The 19,030-nt window shown below is 44.0% G+C and overlaps 1 protein-coding gene across 1 annotated transcript; it reads right to left on the bottom strand.

Annotated features, from left to right (window-relative positions):
* Positions 1-2,727: 2,727 nt before the first annotated feature.
* Positions 2,728-18,214, bottom strand: srrm2 (serine/arginine repetitive matrix 2). The gene is made up of 14 exons (XM_080724727.1): positions 18,017-18,214; positions 15,589-15,843; positions 14,423-14,518; positions 13,438-13,629; positions 11,528-11,611; positions 10,423-10,488; positions 10,297-10,329; positions 9,837-9,953; positions 9,519-9,648; positions 7,078-9,263; positions 5,223-5,984; positions 4,944-5,018; positions 4,236-4,343; positions 2,728-3,656 (listed from the first exon to the last, which is right to left on the bottom strand). Exons 2-14 carry the CDS (start codon positions 15,834-15,836, stop codon positions 3,599-3,601), a joined length of 4,155 nt encoding a protein of 1,384 aa, XP_080580853.1. The 5' UTR covers positions 15,837-15,843; positions 18,017-18,214; the 3' UTR covers positions 2,728-3,598.
* Positions 18,215-19,030: the final 816 nt, after the last annotated feature.

Genomic DNA, 19,030 nt, shown 5'->3' on the forward strand with positions numbered 1-19,030 from the left:
CCAATGAAAAGTATTAAAAAGGCATCAAATGTGAACTCTGTTGAACCCTATGTCTCCTTCTGAAATAAATATACAGAGTTAATGACCACCTGTATAATCTGATCCCACTCAAAACAAGTATAGTGTTTAAAGTTGTTTAAATGTAATGTTTCTATAATTACCGGGCTTTTATCCAAGTCAAAGTAGTAATATTGTTGAAGCTGCTCCTTATCAGCCCAGTGAATGCCGTCGTTTTGCTGGTCTGATCTCTGGCTAAGTAGGAAAGTATGTTTAGGGTTATACAGAGGTTAAAGCCAAAATAAATCCCAAGACTGAAATTTATTTTCAGTCCCAATATGTGATTTTTTAAACGTGGTGCGCACAGCGCATGCCAATATTTGGGCTGTTTCCCTGAAGACTGAACTGTCTTCACTGAATGATGTGTGACTGTGTGCCAATCCATGCTTCATTTTATAGAAGCATCTTCTGAAGTTCTGTTGTATTCTATGCTAGTCTGGCCAATTCAAATACTCATATCTTGAAATTATAACTGCTTTTTAGTTATCGTTTATTATTTTGCGGATCTGCACTGATCTCAGAAATAGCTCCTATGGAATCCTCAAGACTGAAATCAGTCCCCAGGACTGAGAACTTCAACCCCTGGGTTATATTTTCTTCTTAACTGGAGCATCCGATGGGCCCTTGAGTCACACAAGTCAGTACCTTACTCGACCACCTGAGGGCAGCAACACAAGACCAACGTGACTTGTCCTGACCTATGGTCCTGACTAACCATTTTGTGTTGTCTGTGCCACAAATTGGAAATACTAGAATTTCGGGCCCCCTTCGGAGGCCCTCAAATCTAGAGCTCGGGCCCCCTCCGGGGGCCCTCACGGTATACCAGCAATCAAATGGATTTGTAATGGGCAAATATGGGTATTTTTTTTTTTTTAGAGAAAATATTTTTTTGAGAAAAAATTTTTTTTAGAGAAAAAAATAGTGTTTTGAGAAAAAAAAAATTTGAAAAAAAAAAAAGTTTTTTGAAAGAAAAGTTTTTTGAAAAAAAAAGTTTTTTGAAACAAAAAAGTTTTTTGAAAAAAAAAAAAAGTTTTGGCCTAATTGTGTTATTATTATTACTATAATAGGCCTGCCAATGTTTTATTTTCATTATTTGAATGTTTTCATTTTAGCAACACACACACACACACACAGACAGACTTCTTGTAAGATACAGGCTCTCGGCTAGCTAGGCTCTCGCTGCTGCGCGCCTGCTGAAGCAAACTGTAACCACCTGATACTTTGGTGACGAAAATTGCGTAGGAGACACTCTGGGGAAAGATTTGCATAGCAAACCCACACATTACTTTTCTACAAAGTGTACATCGTGCGAATACAATAGCTTCAGGAGAAGCTGCTAGGAACATTGGGGTAAAAATGCACGTTTTTTGTGCAAAAGGTGGAGTCTTTAGATGCAGTGTAAATGTGATTCTATCGCGCAGGATGCTTAAAAATACTTAAAGAGGGTCGCTGTGGGTTATGGCTGCTGAGATGTTGTGTGTTGCGTGTTCTTATTTCTGAGAATCATGTCCCTCATGGTACCCCTTAACCCAACATAAAATAAATAAATCAAATGAATTAACTGATTTATTTCTTAAATATTGCCAGCATCTTTTATTTACAAGAAAGGTTTCTCATACATTGCCTTACAAGAGACAAAAAGGTTCAAAACAACATATTCTGATTGTATTAACAGCAAAACTATAATATACAATGTCATCCTTGCATTACTCTGTAATCTAAGTTTGTTAAGTAACATTTTTGATTACCTATAGAATCTACTCAGAAATGTGTTACATGAAAAAGCTACCCAATTACAGAGTATTAGTAATTAGTTACTTTTCATGGCACCCTCCAGCCTTCTCTCAAGGGTTTCCAGTAGTAATGCAAAAGAAAAACTGAGACCACTTCTTCCAGTAGCATTTCAAACTAACTACTTGAATCCTAGAATCACTGTCCTGGGGGTGAACATTGACAATACGCTAAAATAGGCAATCTATCAGCTATTTTCTGCAAAGATAATAGTTTAGAGTAGACACTATATAGTCTACCTATACTATGCCCTCTCCGGCTTTTACTCTACAGAATATAAGTTTATACTGTAAAATGCAAACAGGAGGCCTAGTACAGAGCCCTAGGGCAGGGGTCTTCGACGTTTTCAGGCCAAGGACCCCTTAGCTGAGAGAGATATGAATCAGGGACCCCCCTCTACATATTGTATAAATGAGTGATGCAGATTTACATCGAATTCATAGATTCAGACTTGTTTGACAGTGCCGTCATCAGTCTATGTTGGATTCATGTTTTTAGTTAACTTGACCTTTCACTCTTCTTTCGTGTATCATCGCCCTTGATGATTGGTTGACTACATTGTATTTCACAAGATTTCTTGTTACTTAGAGGCCATGGGGCTGGCTGTCATCTTCCCCCCTTGCTGTACTTGGTCTGCTCGTTTTACTTCTACACCAAAGCAATTTGCCGAAAATAGCCGATCTACAAGCTCTCAATGCCTTGCGGCAAAAGTTCTCCCTAGAATAGGGATAAGTTGTTCATTTAAAAGAATGATCCTATCACAAAGATTTGGCGGCCCCCCCTGTAGTAACTCTGAGGACCCCCTGTTGAAAACCCCTGCCCAAGGGACTCCAGTCAACTAAGTGGTGTAGGGTTTAATGATAAAGGTCTTACTTATAAAGTTCACAATTATCCCAATGACATTTTCCTCACAAATGTATATCTGAGGCATTTCTTACATCACTGCCTTTACAGTAAATTTACAGTGCAGGAAATGAATGTGACACAATTAAAAGGTACAACCACATTTTTATTATTTGCAACAAAGAAATGAACCACGTAATATTGTACCTCCTAATCACATTACATGGAAAGGGCACATCCATCCGTTCAGTTAAGATTAAACAAAATACAGACGGCTCATACTGTATCTACATTTAGAACAATGCCAGACAGACAGCACAGAGGGCAGAGGAGAGCCAAGTTAACATTCTTTCATTGGGGTTACATTTATTTTACATGAGTGTGCAGTTGCCGCCCGTGCTGCCTCATTTAAAACATGGTTACGCATCGTCTCAGATCTACAAGCTCACGCGTTTTGTGAGCTTGTAGATCGTCTATTTTCGGTGCGAGTCACTGGTGCACAAATAAGTATAAATCAGGTTAATGTATGTGTGTGTGTGTGTGTGTGTGTGTGTGTGTGTGTGTGTGTGTGTGTGTGTGTGTGTGTGTGTGTGTGTGTGTGTCTGTCTGTGGATGGGTGTGTGATAGTGCAACTCTCCCACCAGCTAATCTCGTCTCGCTTACAGTTCTGCCTCCTCTACCACTCCTTCAGATCATACAAAGAAATTAGTAAATTACAAATTCGGCTGACTCGACTAATCGGAAGTGATCCCAGAACCAAAGTGGGCTCCCTCATCAGTCACAGCTACGTAGCTAATCTGACCACTGGCTGTGCAGTCCATAGTACAGTCCAGTACAGACCAGCAACCATTCTCTTGGGTTGGGGGGTGTTTAAATGGCAAAGGACTGAAGGGTCCGAACGTCGGGCTCATTTTCTCCGTCGTCTGCTGCTGGGAGAACGGCTCGGTGAGCGCTTAGCGTCAGTCCTGATGAGCAAACAAGAGAGGAAAAGGCTGACAATCAACACCACATCCCAACAGTAGGATAAGGTTAAAGCTGACAGTCAACACCACATTCTAACAGTAGGAGAAGGTTGAGCTGATTTCTCTGATTCTCTAAATTAAAATTCCAAATTCTTTGCATCCTTGAATAGCGACACTGGCGAGTACATTTCTGTGATAAATGGGAATATAAATGTTTACAACCACAAAACTTGCTTTATCAAATTAACTACCGTAAGTTTTTATATCAGACAATAAACAACTACCTTCTGGTCTACTACATTAGGCTAGAATTGACTCGACATTGATGCAAAAAGACACCCAAGTGAAAAAATTAATGTGATGGTTGAAGCCTAAATACTCACTGTGCAAAACATCGATGGACAATCTATGAACATGACAGCTAGACATGAGTTTGTGCATGATTGAGTTATGCCTAATTTATAATCTGAAGTACTGTCCCTTGCCTCATCTGGCATAGGCAAAATTCCACCCTCCCTTCCAATGAGACAGAGCAGAAATGTAATGCATTCAAGGTAAACATTCTTCTTGTCAGTTACAGACCTGCGAGTGGACGGGGAATGTGCAGCTCTTCGGTGTCTCGGGGGAGAGTAGCTGAGCGAGCGAGAATCCCTCAGTGAATCTGCCGGCACCCTGGAAGGTTTAGGCGGGCTGGCGAGGCAAATACAGTACCGTGTCAAAATCACAAGAAGATCCACAGCAAGGATCATTATTTTCACACAAATAAACAAATAGTATAAACAAATCTACGGTTGGGATCCTTTAGGATTTTAACAATTCTGGTTCATAAAGATTCCCTCTCACGGTCCCATTCATTAGCAGTAACCTTTAATGATTCCTATCGGGGCTCCACATGGACCATGTGGAGGACAGGTCTGTAATTCTCCACTACAATGGAACCAAATGGGCCCGCTTCATGTTCATGTTGAGCATGCATTTTGGATTTGTGAAATTAGTAAAAACAACTGTGGAAGGCAGCAAGAACTACAAATGGGCTTTCAGCAACACGCTAGGAAAGTAGCACCACATTCAGCTATGTAAGGGGCAAATAATAAGACATAAAACTAGAAAACTAAACCTTTAAAAGACAAAGGCAGAGGTACAAACTGACATGAGAAGACCACCCCATGGTCGGTGGTTCTAGCTTGGTATGTAAGTGTTCCACACAGGGGACAGGGTCAGGAAAAAAAATTCAAATGTTTCAAAGTAAAACCGTGAAGTTCCTATTACTAGGTATGATTTTCTGTTCACCTCTTTTTCTTGGTTTCCTTTTCACTTTCAGAGGAAGATGATGAAGACGAGGAGCTGTGAGCTGCAGTGGTCTTTCTGTTAAGGGAAGGAAAATGGAACAAGAGATGAATTAATTATTCTGGGGCAAACATTCTGCAAATATAGCACCTCTACAAGCTCACAATGCATTGTGACGCCTTGTAGACCTGCTATTTTTGCTTAATACCAATCAAAGCAGTATGTACAGTATGTATGCCTTTGTAGTTATTATATCTAATGTATTCAGTAACATAGGCTTACCCTTTAACCTGCTCTGCCTCGGAGTCAGAGCTATCCGATGAATCCGATGATGAGGAGGAAGATGAGGAAGAAGAGGAGCTGGAGCTGCTGCTCCTTTTGCCCTTCTTGGCCTCTTTGGCCCCCTTCCCGTTCACGCTGCCGGCCTGCGTCCTGCTGGCCTGCTCGGCGGGCTGAGCGGCCGCTAGTGGAGACCGATTCTTTGACGCATCTCTCACCGAATCCCTGGCGTCTGGTTTGCGGCTGGACGGCGACGCGCTGCGGGCCGGGTCAGAACGCCTGGCGTCCGTGGCATGGCCTCCGTCGTCTTTGGAGGGCACATGAGGCAGGGAGGCTTCAGTTCTCCCTCTGTCCCCCTGCTCCGTCCTCCTGTCCCTGGTTTCAGACGATGCCTTTGGACTCTTCTCGGCAGGGGACGCCTCCTTTCTTTCGCGGGACGGAGAGGGCGACGGGGATGAAGAGGAGGACGAAGAGGAGGATGATGAAGAGGAGAAGCGTTTGTGAGTGGGCGCGGGGGGAACATCTCTCTGCCGTTGGCGCTCCCTCCGTTCTTGCTCCCGCACCCGCTCTGCTTCTCGCTCGCGGCCTCTCTCTGCCTCCCGCTCACGCGCTCGATCCATCTCTCGCTCTCGCTCACGCACCCGCTCTGCCTCCCGCTCTCTGTTGCGCTCACGTTCCCTTTCTCGTTCCTTTTCTCTCGCTCGTTCCCGGGAGAGTGAGCGGCTGCTCCTCCTTCTGCGTGGGGGAGAGGGGGAGCGACGGGACCTTGGAGAAGACAAAACAGGGCAATAGGTTTATCAGAATAGCAAAACTAAAACATGATAAACGTATGACTTAATAGTTGAAGATTTGTTTTGTTGTTTTGAGACTTATTGTAATTTCCCTGCGCAAAAATCCAATTCATGGTGAAACCTTACCACCAGGTAATTAATTTATCCCACAGCGGCAGGATTTATTATTTTGTCCATTAAAAAGACGTCTGTAGAAAAGGAAACTTGGATGTTTGCGTTTTGACTGCCCTGCTTCAACCTCAAAACCATCTTCTAGGCTGTGATCTTAGCTTAGTCCTGAAAAGAATAACAATTCTTCATTGTATTAACAAGTTTTGGCCAGTCAGAGTGTATGGTAGCAGAAAACAGATATGTCGTCTCGTCTCTGTTCATTGACAGATGGCACGCAGTCATGTTACTATGGTAAACTGACAGTGGCACTGCACGTGAAACAGCCAGATGTATAGTTTGTTGTGCGGTGCGACAGGGCCTTGCTCTAAAAATGGCAGATCTGCCATTTCCGACACGGCCTGCTGTAGAGTGAAGTATAAATCAAGCTTAAGGACTGGGGAGCACAACCGTTTCATTTTAAATCGAAGATTTGGGGCATTTTGGGCTGACGGTGGCATATTTCTGGGAATATCGCTCAACATCAATAGATAGCAGACTGTTGCTATAGGAATGGACTTGCAACCAGGATCAAATCAAGTATTTTCTTTTTAAGATTTGAAAGAGAAATAGGTAATACTCTTGATTCATATTCATCAACACTTCCTACTGGAGTTTTTTGAGTCGACCGTGGCGCACAACCTAGTGATGGACTTGGCATCATCTAAAGAAGAATTGTCTTTACCTGTCTTTACCTTAAGCATTTAAGTAGCCATATAACAAACAGGAAAATGAGCAGCGAGCTTATCATTATTGAGAAATAACGTCTAATCATTCTGTCAGGGTTTATTTCTCAATAATAACAGTGACAGTAACCAGCGCCGAAAAGAAGGAATGTACGAGCAAACAGATTGGATATTTTCGGTGTGCAAACCTAGAGTTATTGGATACAGAGAGGCTCTAATCTAATGTCACCTTACCTGTAGGCAGGGCTGCGTCTCCTGGGGCTTCTAGACCTGCTCCTTCTGGCGAACCTCTCTCGGGAGCGATCAAACTCCCGGTCTCTCGCCCCCCTCTCTCTGTCTCTCTCACGGTCCCTATCCCGCTGCCTCTCCCTTTCTCTGTCCCTGTCCCGGTCAGCATCCCGGCTTCGGCTGCGTCTCGGGGAGCGGGCCAGAGGAGAGTGTCTCCCTCTGGAGCGAGGTGGGGGGTCCTCCTGGTATTGGCGCGGTGGGGTGCGGCGAGGCGGCGGGGAGGGCGAGCGGCGCTGCTGGACGACGGGGGACGGTTTTGGGGGTGGAGAGGGCGATGTCCTCGCCGATGGGCTATACCTTTCGGGATGCTTGGCCACTTCCTTCTCCCTCCCTCTCTCGGGGTCTGCAGGGGCCATCGCCATCCTCCGGGGCGGTGAGGGAGGAGGGGGGCTGGGACTGTCCACCTGCGTGGGACTGTATCGCTCCTGGCCTCTCGCTTGCTCGTCGCGCCGGCCTTCAACGGGCGATCTGTGAAGAGGCCTTTCCACGCCGTCTCCCGCTCCTCTCTCATCCCGCCTATGTCCATCTCTTTCCCCGGAGGCGGAACTCTCTCTTCCGCCGTTGGCTAAATACCTCTGGTAGGCAGCGCCGATGGCAGGAGCTGGGACCAGAGGGGGCGGGGTCACCTTCACTGGGGAGCTTTTGTCCTTCTCCGTTGCGCTGGCTTTCTTCACCTTACCCTCATCCTCCGAAGACGAGGAGGAGGAAGATGAAGAGGAGGAGGATGAGGAGGAGGAAGAGGAGCTGTCACTATCACTATCGCTGTCACTACTGCTGCTGCTGCTCTCTTTCCCTTTCTTAGCCTCCTTCTCTCGCTTCTTTTCCGGAGGGCTCGGATCCCTCGTGCGTCTTTTGTCCATCTCTGGTGACCGTTCAACTCTGCCCTTCTCCAGGGCTCTGTCTCGGTCCATCCTCCTCTCCACTCCGATGGGGCCGTCCGAGCGCGGATCCTCTGAGGATGCTGCCTGGGCACCAGATCTCGGCACATCCCTCTCCCTGCCACTCTCCTGGCTTCGCACCCTCTCCTTCTCACTCTCTTGTCTGTCTTTGTTTGAGTCCCTCTCCCTGCCACCATCCCGGCTTCTCTCACGCTCGTTGTCTCGCCTGTCTTTGTTGGAGTCCCTTTCCCTGCCTCTATCCCGGCTTCGCTCACGCTCGTTGTCTCGTCTGTCTTTGTTGGAGTCCCTTTCCCTGTCCCTGCCTCCATCCCGGCTTCGCTCGCGCTCCTTCTCACTCTCTCGTCTATCTTTGTTAGAGTCCCTGTCCTTGGCCCTCTCGTCCTGCTCCCTGTCTCTCCTCTCCTCAAGCGCCCGCTCCTTTGAGCGTCCGTTAGTGAGTGATGAGGGCAGGGCTGGCGACGGGGAGTGGTGTGGCCTGCCCCTCGCTCTGTCTCCTCTCTGTCCGTGAGGAGAAGCTTCCTTCTCCTTTTGCCTCACCTCTCTGCCGTCTGAGCCCCTTGGAGATGCCGCTTTCTCCTTTCTGCGCTCCCGTTCTTCACTCCTCTCTCTACTCACCCGCTTTCTTTCCGGTGGCGGCGAAGGCGAGGAAGAGGAGGAGGAAGAGGAGGATGATGAAGATGACGACGACGAGTCATGTCTCTGCTTTTTGTCCTGTTTCTTCCCGTCTTTCTCTCTCTCAGTCTCTCTGCTCCTAGCACGCCTGTTCTCCGCTTTAGGAGGCAGAGAGGGAGAAGAGGAGGAGGAGTCGTGCCTGCTCCTTTGCAGGGCTCCCTTCTTTCCTTTGTCCTGCTGGGCTTCTTTGCTCCTAGACCGCCTACCTCGCTCCTTCCCTCCACTTTCTGACTGTTTGGCTCTCTCCTTTTCCCTCTCTGCGCTTCTTGGCCTCTGCCTCTCTTTCTCTGCACTTCTGGACCGTGCAGTTTTCTGGCGTTCCCGCTCTCTGCTTCTCGAGCGCCTACCTTTCTCCCTGTCCCCACTCCTGGAGCGCCTAGCATTCTCCCTCTCCCTGCTCCTGGAGCGCCGGCCTCGCTCTTGCTGCGCCGGCGGAGAAGGTGACGAGGAGTCATGCCTTCTCCTGGAGGAGACCTTCTCCTTCTCCCTCATGTGCTCTCTTTCTCTCTCCTTGTTGGACCTCTGCTGGTGTTCGGGGGAGGTATGGGCTCTCTGGGATTTCTGAAATACAGAGAAAAGAAAAATCAGATCCTCTAGTCCACCGTTTCCACAAGCACTGGGGCCCATTTGTGGCCCATTTGCAGGTCGCAGACAGATTTTTATGGGTCCCTTTGTTTTTTGTTTCCTACATTTAGTTTTTTTAAATATACAAGTATTTGATAGGCTTTACTTTACAGTCGACCAAAGTTGTGTTACTGTGCAAGGAAACAATGTAAAGGACTGGGTTGGTAAAAATGGATTATGTCAACTTCTGACCTCTCTTTGATGTGGACTGTCTTCCTTGCGACCCCGTCCCTGTCTGTCAGGTGACCGCCCCTTTCTGCCTTCATCCGCTCTCCTGATTGGCTGCTCCTGCTGTCGTGATTTCTGCGGGGCTGGTGATTGGCTGGGGAGTACCGGCAGTTGAAAGATTAATGGTTGGTTTGTGTGAGAAAAAGAAAATACTTCTTTAATGTATGCCATGCTGAATGACTGATTAGTATCAGAATACTGAATGTAAATGTAATTATGCAGAGAACAGACTGAGCGGCTTCTTTATGCCTCCTCAAAAACCTTATCCATCTGGTGATGTACCTGCGTGCAGAAGCTGAAGAAGCGCTCCTGCGTCTGGGAACCTTGGTTTTCGGCGGACTGCCGTCGTCACTGCCCTTTCGCTTCTTCTTCGGCACCTTCTGCTTCTCATCTGAAGAACTGGAGGGGGGAGGGGGACAAGCAGAAAAGGGTAGGTTTGATTCAAGTTTTTATTTGAGAACATTGAATGTATAACTTTACATTATTTAACCACTTCGTTCTTTTGCAAGAATTTCAAAAATAGTCAGTCTTCAAGCTCACAACGTGTTTGAACACTAGGTTTAAACTGGTTAAAAATCAGGACAAATGAGATACATAATTGCCGATAGCGATGATTTAAAAACAAGTACAATAATGGCTGATATATCAACCAGACCGATATTGGCCAGGCTGTGCATAGAAAATCTACGAGGATGTGCAGTTATGAGATCCCAGAATCGGAAGAAATGGGCCACCTACGTACCTATCTATGTCATCGTCATCTTCTGATGCCGCTCTGAAACAAGAGGCATTTCAAATTAATATCACTGATGTTTCAAATGTCAATACAGATGATGGAAGTCAATGTCAGACATCAAAACTGGCATACCGTTTCTTTTTCTTCTTTTTGGGTTTCTTCTTCTCACGATTAGGGGATGGGGAAGGACTCTCCGAGCTGAGCAAAGATGAACCAAAATGTTTTAGAACATTATATAAGCCATCTGCTTTTGGATTCGCCCCCAAGATATTGAGTAATACAACACAGATAAGACGTCAGTACATTCTTTCGCTGTAAAACATCTTTCTTGGATTGCACCAGTTAGTACCTGGACAGGGAGTGCATTGACCACATAATCACAATTCCTGGAGAACCGCATTTAACTCATCCAGTGCCAAAACCGAAAAAGTTCGGTTTTTTAAAACGTATTACATATGCCAAAACCGAATAAATTCGGTTTTTGAAAAAAAAAAAAAAAAAAAAAAAAAATTTTTTTTGATTTTTTTTTTTAAAAAAATTGTTTTTTGGACCCCATCAAATCTAGTGAACATGATTTCAATCGCGATTTTGCATGTTCCACCCCCATACAACCCCATCTAACATACAGGGCAGCCATGTTTGTTTACATAACATGTAAAACATAATGGCGATTATCTCAAGAATGCCTGAACGGATTTCCAATCGGATTTTTTTGTTTGAAAGCTGTGAACAAACTGCACAAATCCACTCCAATGCAATCCAGGATTGCATTGGATTTTTTAGAGCTCATTCTTCTCTGTTTTTTTCCCATGCATGAGGTGTGCAAGGTTTAATCATGGCTAAGTTGACGAAAATAAGGCTTCTAAAATGCTTGGTAGCCAATAGCTAACTTCAAGCTAACTTCATCCTCTTCCTGTACATGCACAAAGGAAAGTGTTCAGGCAAGTCATGGCTGCAGGGCTTCTGCATATACCAGCATATCTCTATGGGATTTTCTATGGCACCTGGGGCACCCTCTAGTGGTGAACGGGTGGCACTAAAAGAGTTAATATCCCTCCTAAACCCTCTCTGATCTTGCCAATATGCTTTTTAAATGAAGAGGAAAATGCTTTATAATAATCGTGAATCCAAAATAAATTACATCACTCTTCTAATGTAGCAGTTTCTCTGCATCTTATTCCCAGCCGCTGTAATGACTCAATGTAGCCCTCCGTCAGTTGACCTACTAGTTCCTCACCTGTCTCTGTTCTTGTTCTTCTTTTTCTTCTTTCGACTCTGTTTTTTGGGAGGGGGATCAGAGTTGTCTGAATCTTCAAGTATCCTGAGGGAGCGAGACAACAAACCATCAAACAGGCTGATAATTATACATAACACCTCAATAACCAGTGAGGGGAGGTGTGCCATTTGTATTGACAAAGGTGTTTGAAACCAAGTTTTGTTCTCAGTGATATGAATCGTTTGAAACTAAATGTTGGTGTCTAAATTGAATGTCCTACTCGCCTGCTCTTGAAATTATGAAATAAAAAAAGCCTATTTCCAAGCAATAAATCATTTAAGAGCTGGAAACTCAAACAGGGGAAAAAAAAGAAGCAAACCTAGTATAGAGTATATAGGTTTTAAGTAGTTTAACATACTTTTCTTATCTGTGGCCAAGAAGACATGAACTTTGTGAAGTTGTTTTTCTTTACCTTGCTTTTATTTTCTCACTATCTGAACAAATATACAATTCAAAAACAATTCTGTTGCACCCAAGTGCACAGCCATCCTTCTAGTGCACAGGATTTCAGCCAATCAAGGTAGATTTTAATTGACTGGTATCATTGGGGCCTGATTAAATTCTAATGCTTCGTATATGTTTACCCAACTGCACTCTGTCTAGTTATTTAACTACCTAAACACTTTATATACTTTGTTGACCTGTCCCTCCCTCTTATTCCCCTCCATACCCAATCTCTCCACCGAAAATAGCTGATATACAAGCTCCTGTGTTGCAATGTGAGGCGTAATGAGCTTGTAGATCTGCCATTTTTTGCTAAATGTTCACCAATTATGACAAGACTAGAATAGGGACACTAGGGATTCAAGTGGTTAAACATTACCCAAAACATACAGCAGCCAGGCAGCAATGTGCACTTTATTATTTATCGCTGGTAAAAAATGTATGCAGTGAGTGTGGACATATTGTAAAGGGGGAATCCTGGCAGTAGTGTAATGTTAGGAAATATTTTAATTACAGATATACAGCATTCCAGAACAAGCTGGGAAAATATAAAGATTGGATTGGTAGTCTGCGGACGGTACATTCCTTTAACTCCATGCCTTACCCCTTATCCCTAAACGACTTCTTTTTATTATTTTGAAAAACATTTTTAAATAGTTTAAAGTTATACTATGTAACTTTTTTTATAAAACATATCTTAAAACGCGGTGGTCTGACGGCCCGGTCCGCGGCGAAAAACGGCCGAAAAAAGCAGACGCGACCGCGGTTTGCTATACTGCTACAGACCACTAGTTGAGCAACTTACACAGTATAGCTTTAAATAGCTGATATACAAGCTCACAATGTGTCGATGACGTAGATCGGCTATTTGAAGTATAAAATAGTCAAAAAGGAAAACAGGTTTATGGATAAGGCATGGACGAAAATATAGCTGCACATAGGGGTGGGCGATATGGTGAAAATCTTTGTTGAGACGATACAATGTCTCCACGATATGCCTTTTCAGAGGTATCGTATATATCGTGATACAACTGAGGGAGCCTTGTAAGAAATCCTGTTTAATCGTTAATACAGAGATTTGTTGCAGTATTCAATTTAAACCTGCATTTTGGTTTAACTCTAAATCAGTAGTTCTCAAACTTTAAAATGTCAAGGTCTCCACTTAACTCTGACAGTATACAAATGAAACCAAATGGACCCGTATTTGTATTCTGTCAGAGTTACATACTTGAAAAGTTCAAATTAGACCTCCCAAAAGGAACCCAGAGAGTCTAGTTTTTGTCAAGTAACTTGAAAAATAACCATAAAAACCAAGTGAAAAAGAATCGTGATAAAATTGTGTATCGTGATACAGCTTTGGAAAATATCGTGATATTGTATTTTTCCATATCGCCCACCCCTAATCCATCTCTCTCTCTTCTACTCACACATATTTCTGCTGCTGCTGCTTCTCTTTCTCTTTCTCCAGGCGTTCTTGCTCCCTCTTCTCTTTCTCCTTCACCTTGCGGTCGGGGTGGAAGGAGGAGCCGTCAACGTAATCGGTGGAGATGCCAAAGGCTGCGCGCAGGCGGTCATTCTTCTGCTGGTTGGCTGCCGCCAGGGCATGCGTCTCCGTCACCCTGAGAAAGACAGAGAAACCTAGAATGAGTTTTGATCTGGACCAGATTTCTGAACACAGAACCAACATTTAACATTGGTTAAAGGTAGCACTGGATCACCAAAGATCTGAATCTCATTTAATCAATTTTGAAACATGCAGTTTCCAAGTGTAATCCAATTACTATTATCCAACCTGGGCCCTGATCATTAGAAGGCAAGATTATGCACTGGTCCTGGTAGTGAATAGGTATTTTAGCCATTGATAAATTTAGAAATTGGGAATGATGACAATTTAGCCTAAATTAAGAGGTACTTTTTAAAATATATTATTTGTGTTGCCCAGGAAAATATTCCTGATACTAATGGTGCATGATTCATTATGCTTGTGTGCACATACGCATAATCCTTATAATTGCACAACTTGGACCAACTCCACCCAAATATTCACACACAGGCATTAAGAACAGAACAGTACACACATCGCTCCCAATGGGCAGATATGCAGTGGTTGTTTTATTACATTCTACTCTATACTTTATGTACAACATTCTCTTTTGGGTGATCCATATTTTAAACAGACCATTATGACTTATGACTTGACAAATGGGTCACTGTTCATGATTTGTATGCTAGTAGAATATATGGAGGGGGCTGCTACTGAAAGTTTTGTTGTGTTTTTAATGCAATGACAATAAACATGTTCATATATTATTTTAGTTGAAGCGTTTTTATCTGTAGTAGAAGATGAAACTAGTCAAGTAAGTCAAGCTGGCACTATGCAATGGAAAAGCACCTTTGGTTATGGGTACTTACGATGGTCTCTCTGTGGTAGCTGGTGGGGGCTCCTGCTTCTCTTGCAGCATCATGCGGAAACTGTTCACTTTCTCTTCAATCTCCTCATTAGAATACCTGGACAGCAGAGGGGAGATAAGACATTAAACATTGTGCAATAGTTGAACAATAAACAATGTCTGCACCAATTCTCAAGAATAGGAAATACAGTTTCTATTGAAGCTGTCTTGACGCTAGTGGAGAGTAAACAAAAACGTACCTGGATTAAAGCCTAGACAAATCGTATAGCTTGTCAATAGAAATGACCCCCCACTGTTCTGTAAATACACTTGTATTGCTCAGAGTCCTAGTATTGATGATATTGTATAATATTATGTCTTTACACGTCTTGAATAATTATAAAGACCACAATAGAAACAAGTGTTTTTTTGTGTTTGACCCCTCATATGCTACTTAACACGTTGCAAGCCGCGGCAGAACCCTCTGAACAGAGGTAGCGCCGAAGAAATAAGCCATTTATTTACAAACATGTTTTAAAAAAACAAAGCCCACATGATAACAACACGTACTGGAGTGCTCGACACAGCGTACATATTCATCCTGCAGAGGTCGGCGATCTTACTTTGGCGAGGCGGAGGGGAGATCAATTCCATTCGTTTACGTGCGGCGAAGCAGGGAAAGGAGCGATAGAGAAGCGGCGCCCGAACGTGATTGAAACCGCGATCCACGAACAGAGACAAAGACCAGCCATCTTGTTTGAGCTTCTTGCTGAGTTTCAACACTGGGGAGAGGATGAGGCTCCTCCTGGCCAGCCATCCATCCAGAATGTGAGTCAACGGCGTGGCCTGCTGGATATTAGGAGTATCACACCCAGCACCAGAAAATGACTGTCAGAGCATATTAACCCTTTCAGATCGCTCCAAAAAGACACAGAGAAGAATTTCCGATGTTTTTTTTTTTTTTATTATAATTTATATCAAAAGTCCGGGAATAGACGGCGTGGCTGATGGGACCCAGTAGGAAGTCCGAGGGAGTACGGCCAGGCTTAGAAGGTGTTAAAGCAGATTAATTTTTTTGCATTCTTTTCCCAGAGCTTTTCAAAAATGCATAGTAACCTTTGCCACCTTTCGGAGAGCGACATCTCGTATGGCCCATGGACTAATTTGAGACTAACATGCATTGCTTACCCTTGCTCCTCCATCATGTCCTGCAGCTCGGCACACTTCACCTCCAGCTGCCTCTTCCTCTGGTGCTCCAGGATGTCTGCGTTGGGCTGCCTGTTGAGCTGACTCTCCAGGCGCTCCCGGTCCTTCTCGTCCCGCTCACCACCACGCTCGTCCCGGGGACGCTTGGCGCGCAGGCTGGACAAGTTGCGCTGCACATAGCCGTTGGTGCCGCTGCCGCGCGGAGTGGTCAGTCCAATACCGTTGTACATAACTCCACTGAGGATGGAAAAGGGGGTTAAGTTGGGAGCTCACAATGCTAACTTTATTCCATGTCTGACAGCAAAATTAAAGGGAAGAACCACCCATTTTCAACATTGAACTATGTCATTAATATGGTATACCTCGGGACCCCAAAATTATTATATATTGTCATATTGTCAATATTGTTATATTGTCAAATATTAGAGGCAGAAACTGAAAATAGAACCGTGTTAAACAAAATGTAATGCCTCAACTCGTCAGGGTGGGGGGGTCCCCAGTTAAAATGTGATTATTTTGGGGGTCACGTCCTGAAAAGGTTACTGTGATGACATCATCCTGGTGTACTTTGCAATAATAATAAAAAATCAATCCTCAAGTTCTAGGCAACACAGAAGGGGGGGGATGACTTTTTTCTCATTTTTTCTCAAGGTACATTAATGACATAGTTCAAATAGTTCAATGTTGAAAATGGGTGGTTCTCCACTTTAAGTCCACAATAGTGTACATTACAAGTAGAATATGACAGAAGTAGAGCTGTCCCCTCAGTAAATTCATCTGTCAGTTTGGTCAGTCGATTAAAGGCGAGTTTTTTCCACACATCTCTTGTAAACTCTAGATTCCATAACGCTTTAATACTGACAGTCATGAATTAACTTATAATAGCCAGTAGTAGTAGTAGCTTTTGTGAAATCAACATTAAATGTACAAATCTCAAGCCTTCAAGTTCAAACCAAACTAAAAAGGTGATCTGAAAGTGAAACCTCCAAGAAGTGGCTCTAGAGAAGAGTATTAGCTCATTTTGTGTGTGTGTTGGGGGGGGGGGGGGCACTATGTGACAGCGAGGTAAAAACAACGCGGGTCATAATTTCTGTATATGAGTTTTAAGACTTTTAAGTCTAGTGGGAACATTGTTGGACAGGACATAAACTGTTACAACGCCTCAAACAAATGCAGACATTGCAGAGGGGTTCATAATAATACAGAATAGGTAAAAACATTCAAGCCCGATGAACAGATATATTAGTGGAGTAAAGGCAGCTGTAAAATTGGAACAGAATAAGCTACAACAACCCTATGCTACAAACCCAAAAAGAAAGTACAAGCTAGCATGTCAGGCCAGGGACAGGAGTCACAGGACAGGTTCATCTCAGGCCTTCATGTCGCTCACTAACAAAAGACTGGTCCAAGTTGTTGCGCATAAGCACGTGTGTCATAGCAAAAGGCCTGCTCCTCATGAAAGGCCCGATTGATATATAGTACGCACTAAGCCCGTAGATAAGACGGTGTCTTATTGTTTTGACAAAGGAACAGATCTACAAGCCGACAATGCATGGCGATGGTTGTAGATCGGTTCGTTTTAAGCGGGTCGCTCTGATCTTCACACCGCGGTACTACGAAGTTATAAATGAAATGACAGCTTTACTGTTAACTTAGCACTCGATGTAGGACAATGAATCCCTCGATTTTCAAGTGTACGAGAAAATGAATAAACAATGAATAATGTGTATTAACGTCGTACATCATAAAACAACCGATACGGTTTTAACTTGAGAGGCCGCTCCAGACGGGCTCCTGCTACTAGCTAACAGTGGTGTAAAGTAACCAAGTACATTTACTTGAGTAGCCTACTAGTACTTCAGTACAGTTTTGATCTGTATAGCTTACTGGAGTGTTTCCAATACCTTTACTTCTACTCCACTACATATTGGATCCAAATGTGTACCTTTACTCCACTACGTGTAGTGGTGGAGTAGTTACTAGTTATTTTGTGCTAGATTTTTATTATTAGTTCAAATTCAAACATACACTAACCACTTCAGCAGTGTAAATATTTCGGCCATTTGAAAATAAGCCCATCTGCAAGCTCACAATACGACGACCCATTGTGAGCTTGTAAATCTATTTTCAAAAGATTGAACTTGACAACTTGAAATGGGAAATTCTGCATAACGAGTACTTTTACTTTTGGTACTTTAAGTATTTTTTGATGCCAATACTTTTCTTTGACTCAAGTAAATGTTGAATTCCAGACTTTTACTTGTAACGGTATTTCTACATTGCAGTGTTGTTACTTTGACTTGCGTAAAACATTTGACATTTGGAGTACTTTTCCCACCACAGCTAGCTAGCTAACCCGCTCCTCCGTGCTAACGTTGGAGCTACGTAGCGTAGCTAACGTGATGATTACCTGCGTTTTCTCCGCGGACGGAGAGAACAGCGCTGGAGGAGGTCGACTCAACGCCGACGGACAACTAACCGACGTCGGATAAAAATAAAACACCCAGTCCCTCTGGCTGGCTCTCCAGTAACAGCTGTTTGTTGTGTCGTGTGGTGTGAGTGAAAAAGAAAACAGCGGCGATGCTAACCTGGTGGCAGCTACTGTCTAGCAGCAGCCCCGTCCTGTCTCTGTTCAGTGTTCACGCCTAGCAGCAGCGGACACGTGATGACGTTGGTCGTGCGTGTGTGCGCGCGTGCGTTACGCGTTCAGTTGGTTCCCGTGTATCGCGAGAATAGTCGGGGCCCAAACCTACCCAATAGCACCCTCAACTTACTTCCTAAACATTTTGTTTTCTATTAATTTCTTAGATTTGAGTTGTTTTTAGTTGTTTGAAATGATCACCAGTTCTCTCTGTACTAGAGTGAGATATAATATAGTGTCTCCCCCATATTATGTGGGAGAATCTATTCTAGACAATACATTTAGGCCTACTACAATGAAACCAGTCACTGTCATCATGGCCCTTGTTACTAGTCAATGCATCTTACAGTAAAATATTTCAAATCTACTAGTTAGTAGATAACTATGTAATAGAGTCTTTGTTACTGTGACTTTACTGACTTCAGACTGAACGGGAACCTGCTCTGTTCAGGATTCTGACGAAGGTGTTGCTGCTGAGAATTGTTGTCACCCTGCTGGACTGGGCTGACCTGGGTCAGCAGGTGGTCCTGGTTCTGGAGATACCCGTCCCCTCCATGGACCTGCTTTCCTATACATCATGGAAAGAGGAGGCAGCCTGCCGGAGCATGAGGCCAAGGTAAGTGGATGGAAGGATGGATGGCCTGGGGGCCCTTGACTACCAGGAGCCCTTGGGCCATGAGGCTTGAAGACAATTTACTAAAATGCATATAGGTTATTATTATAGGTTACAGACAGTACAAGGTATCTCTCCGTTCTCGGTAGCATGGAGGGGCCGGGGCCTTC

The sequence above is a fragment of the Nannobrachium achirus genome (genome assembly GCF_963921795.1).
Source record: "Nannobrachium achirus genome assembly, chromosome: 4".
NCBI lineage: Eukaryota > Metazoa > Chordata > Actinopteri > Myctophiformes > Myctophidae > Nannobrachium > Nannobrachium achirus.

Excerpts from the sequence above, each read along its gene's own strand:
- srrm2 (XM_080724727.1), bottom strand. The coding sequence starts at position 15,836 with ATGTACAACGGTATTGGACTGACCACTCCGCGCGGCAGCGGCACCAAC. Across the intron at positions 13,630-14,422 it reads GCTACCACAGAGAGACCATC|GGTGACGGAGACGCATGCCC; the intron begins GTAAGTACCCAT and ends TGTCTTTCTCAG. Across the intron at positions 9,649-9,836 it reads TCTTCAGCTTCTGCACGCAG|CCAATCACCAGCCCCGCAGA; the intron begins GTACATCACCAG and ends GGTACTCCCCAG.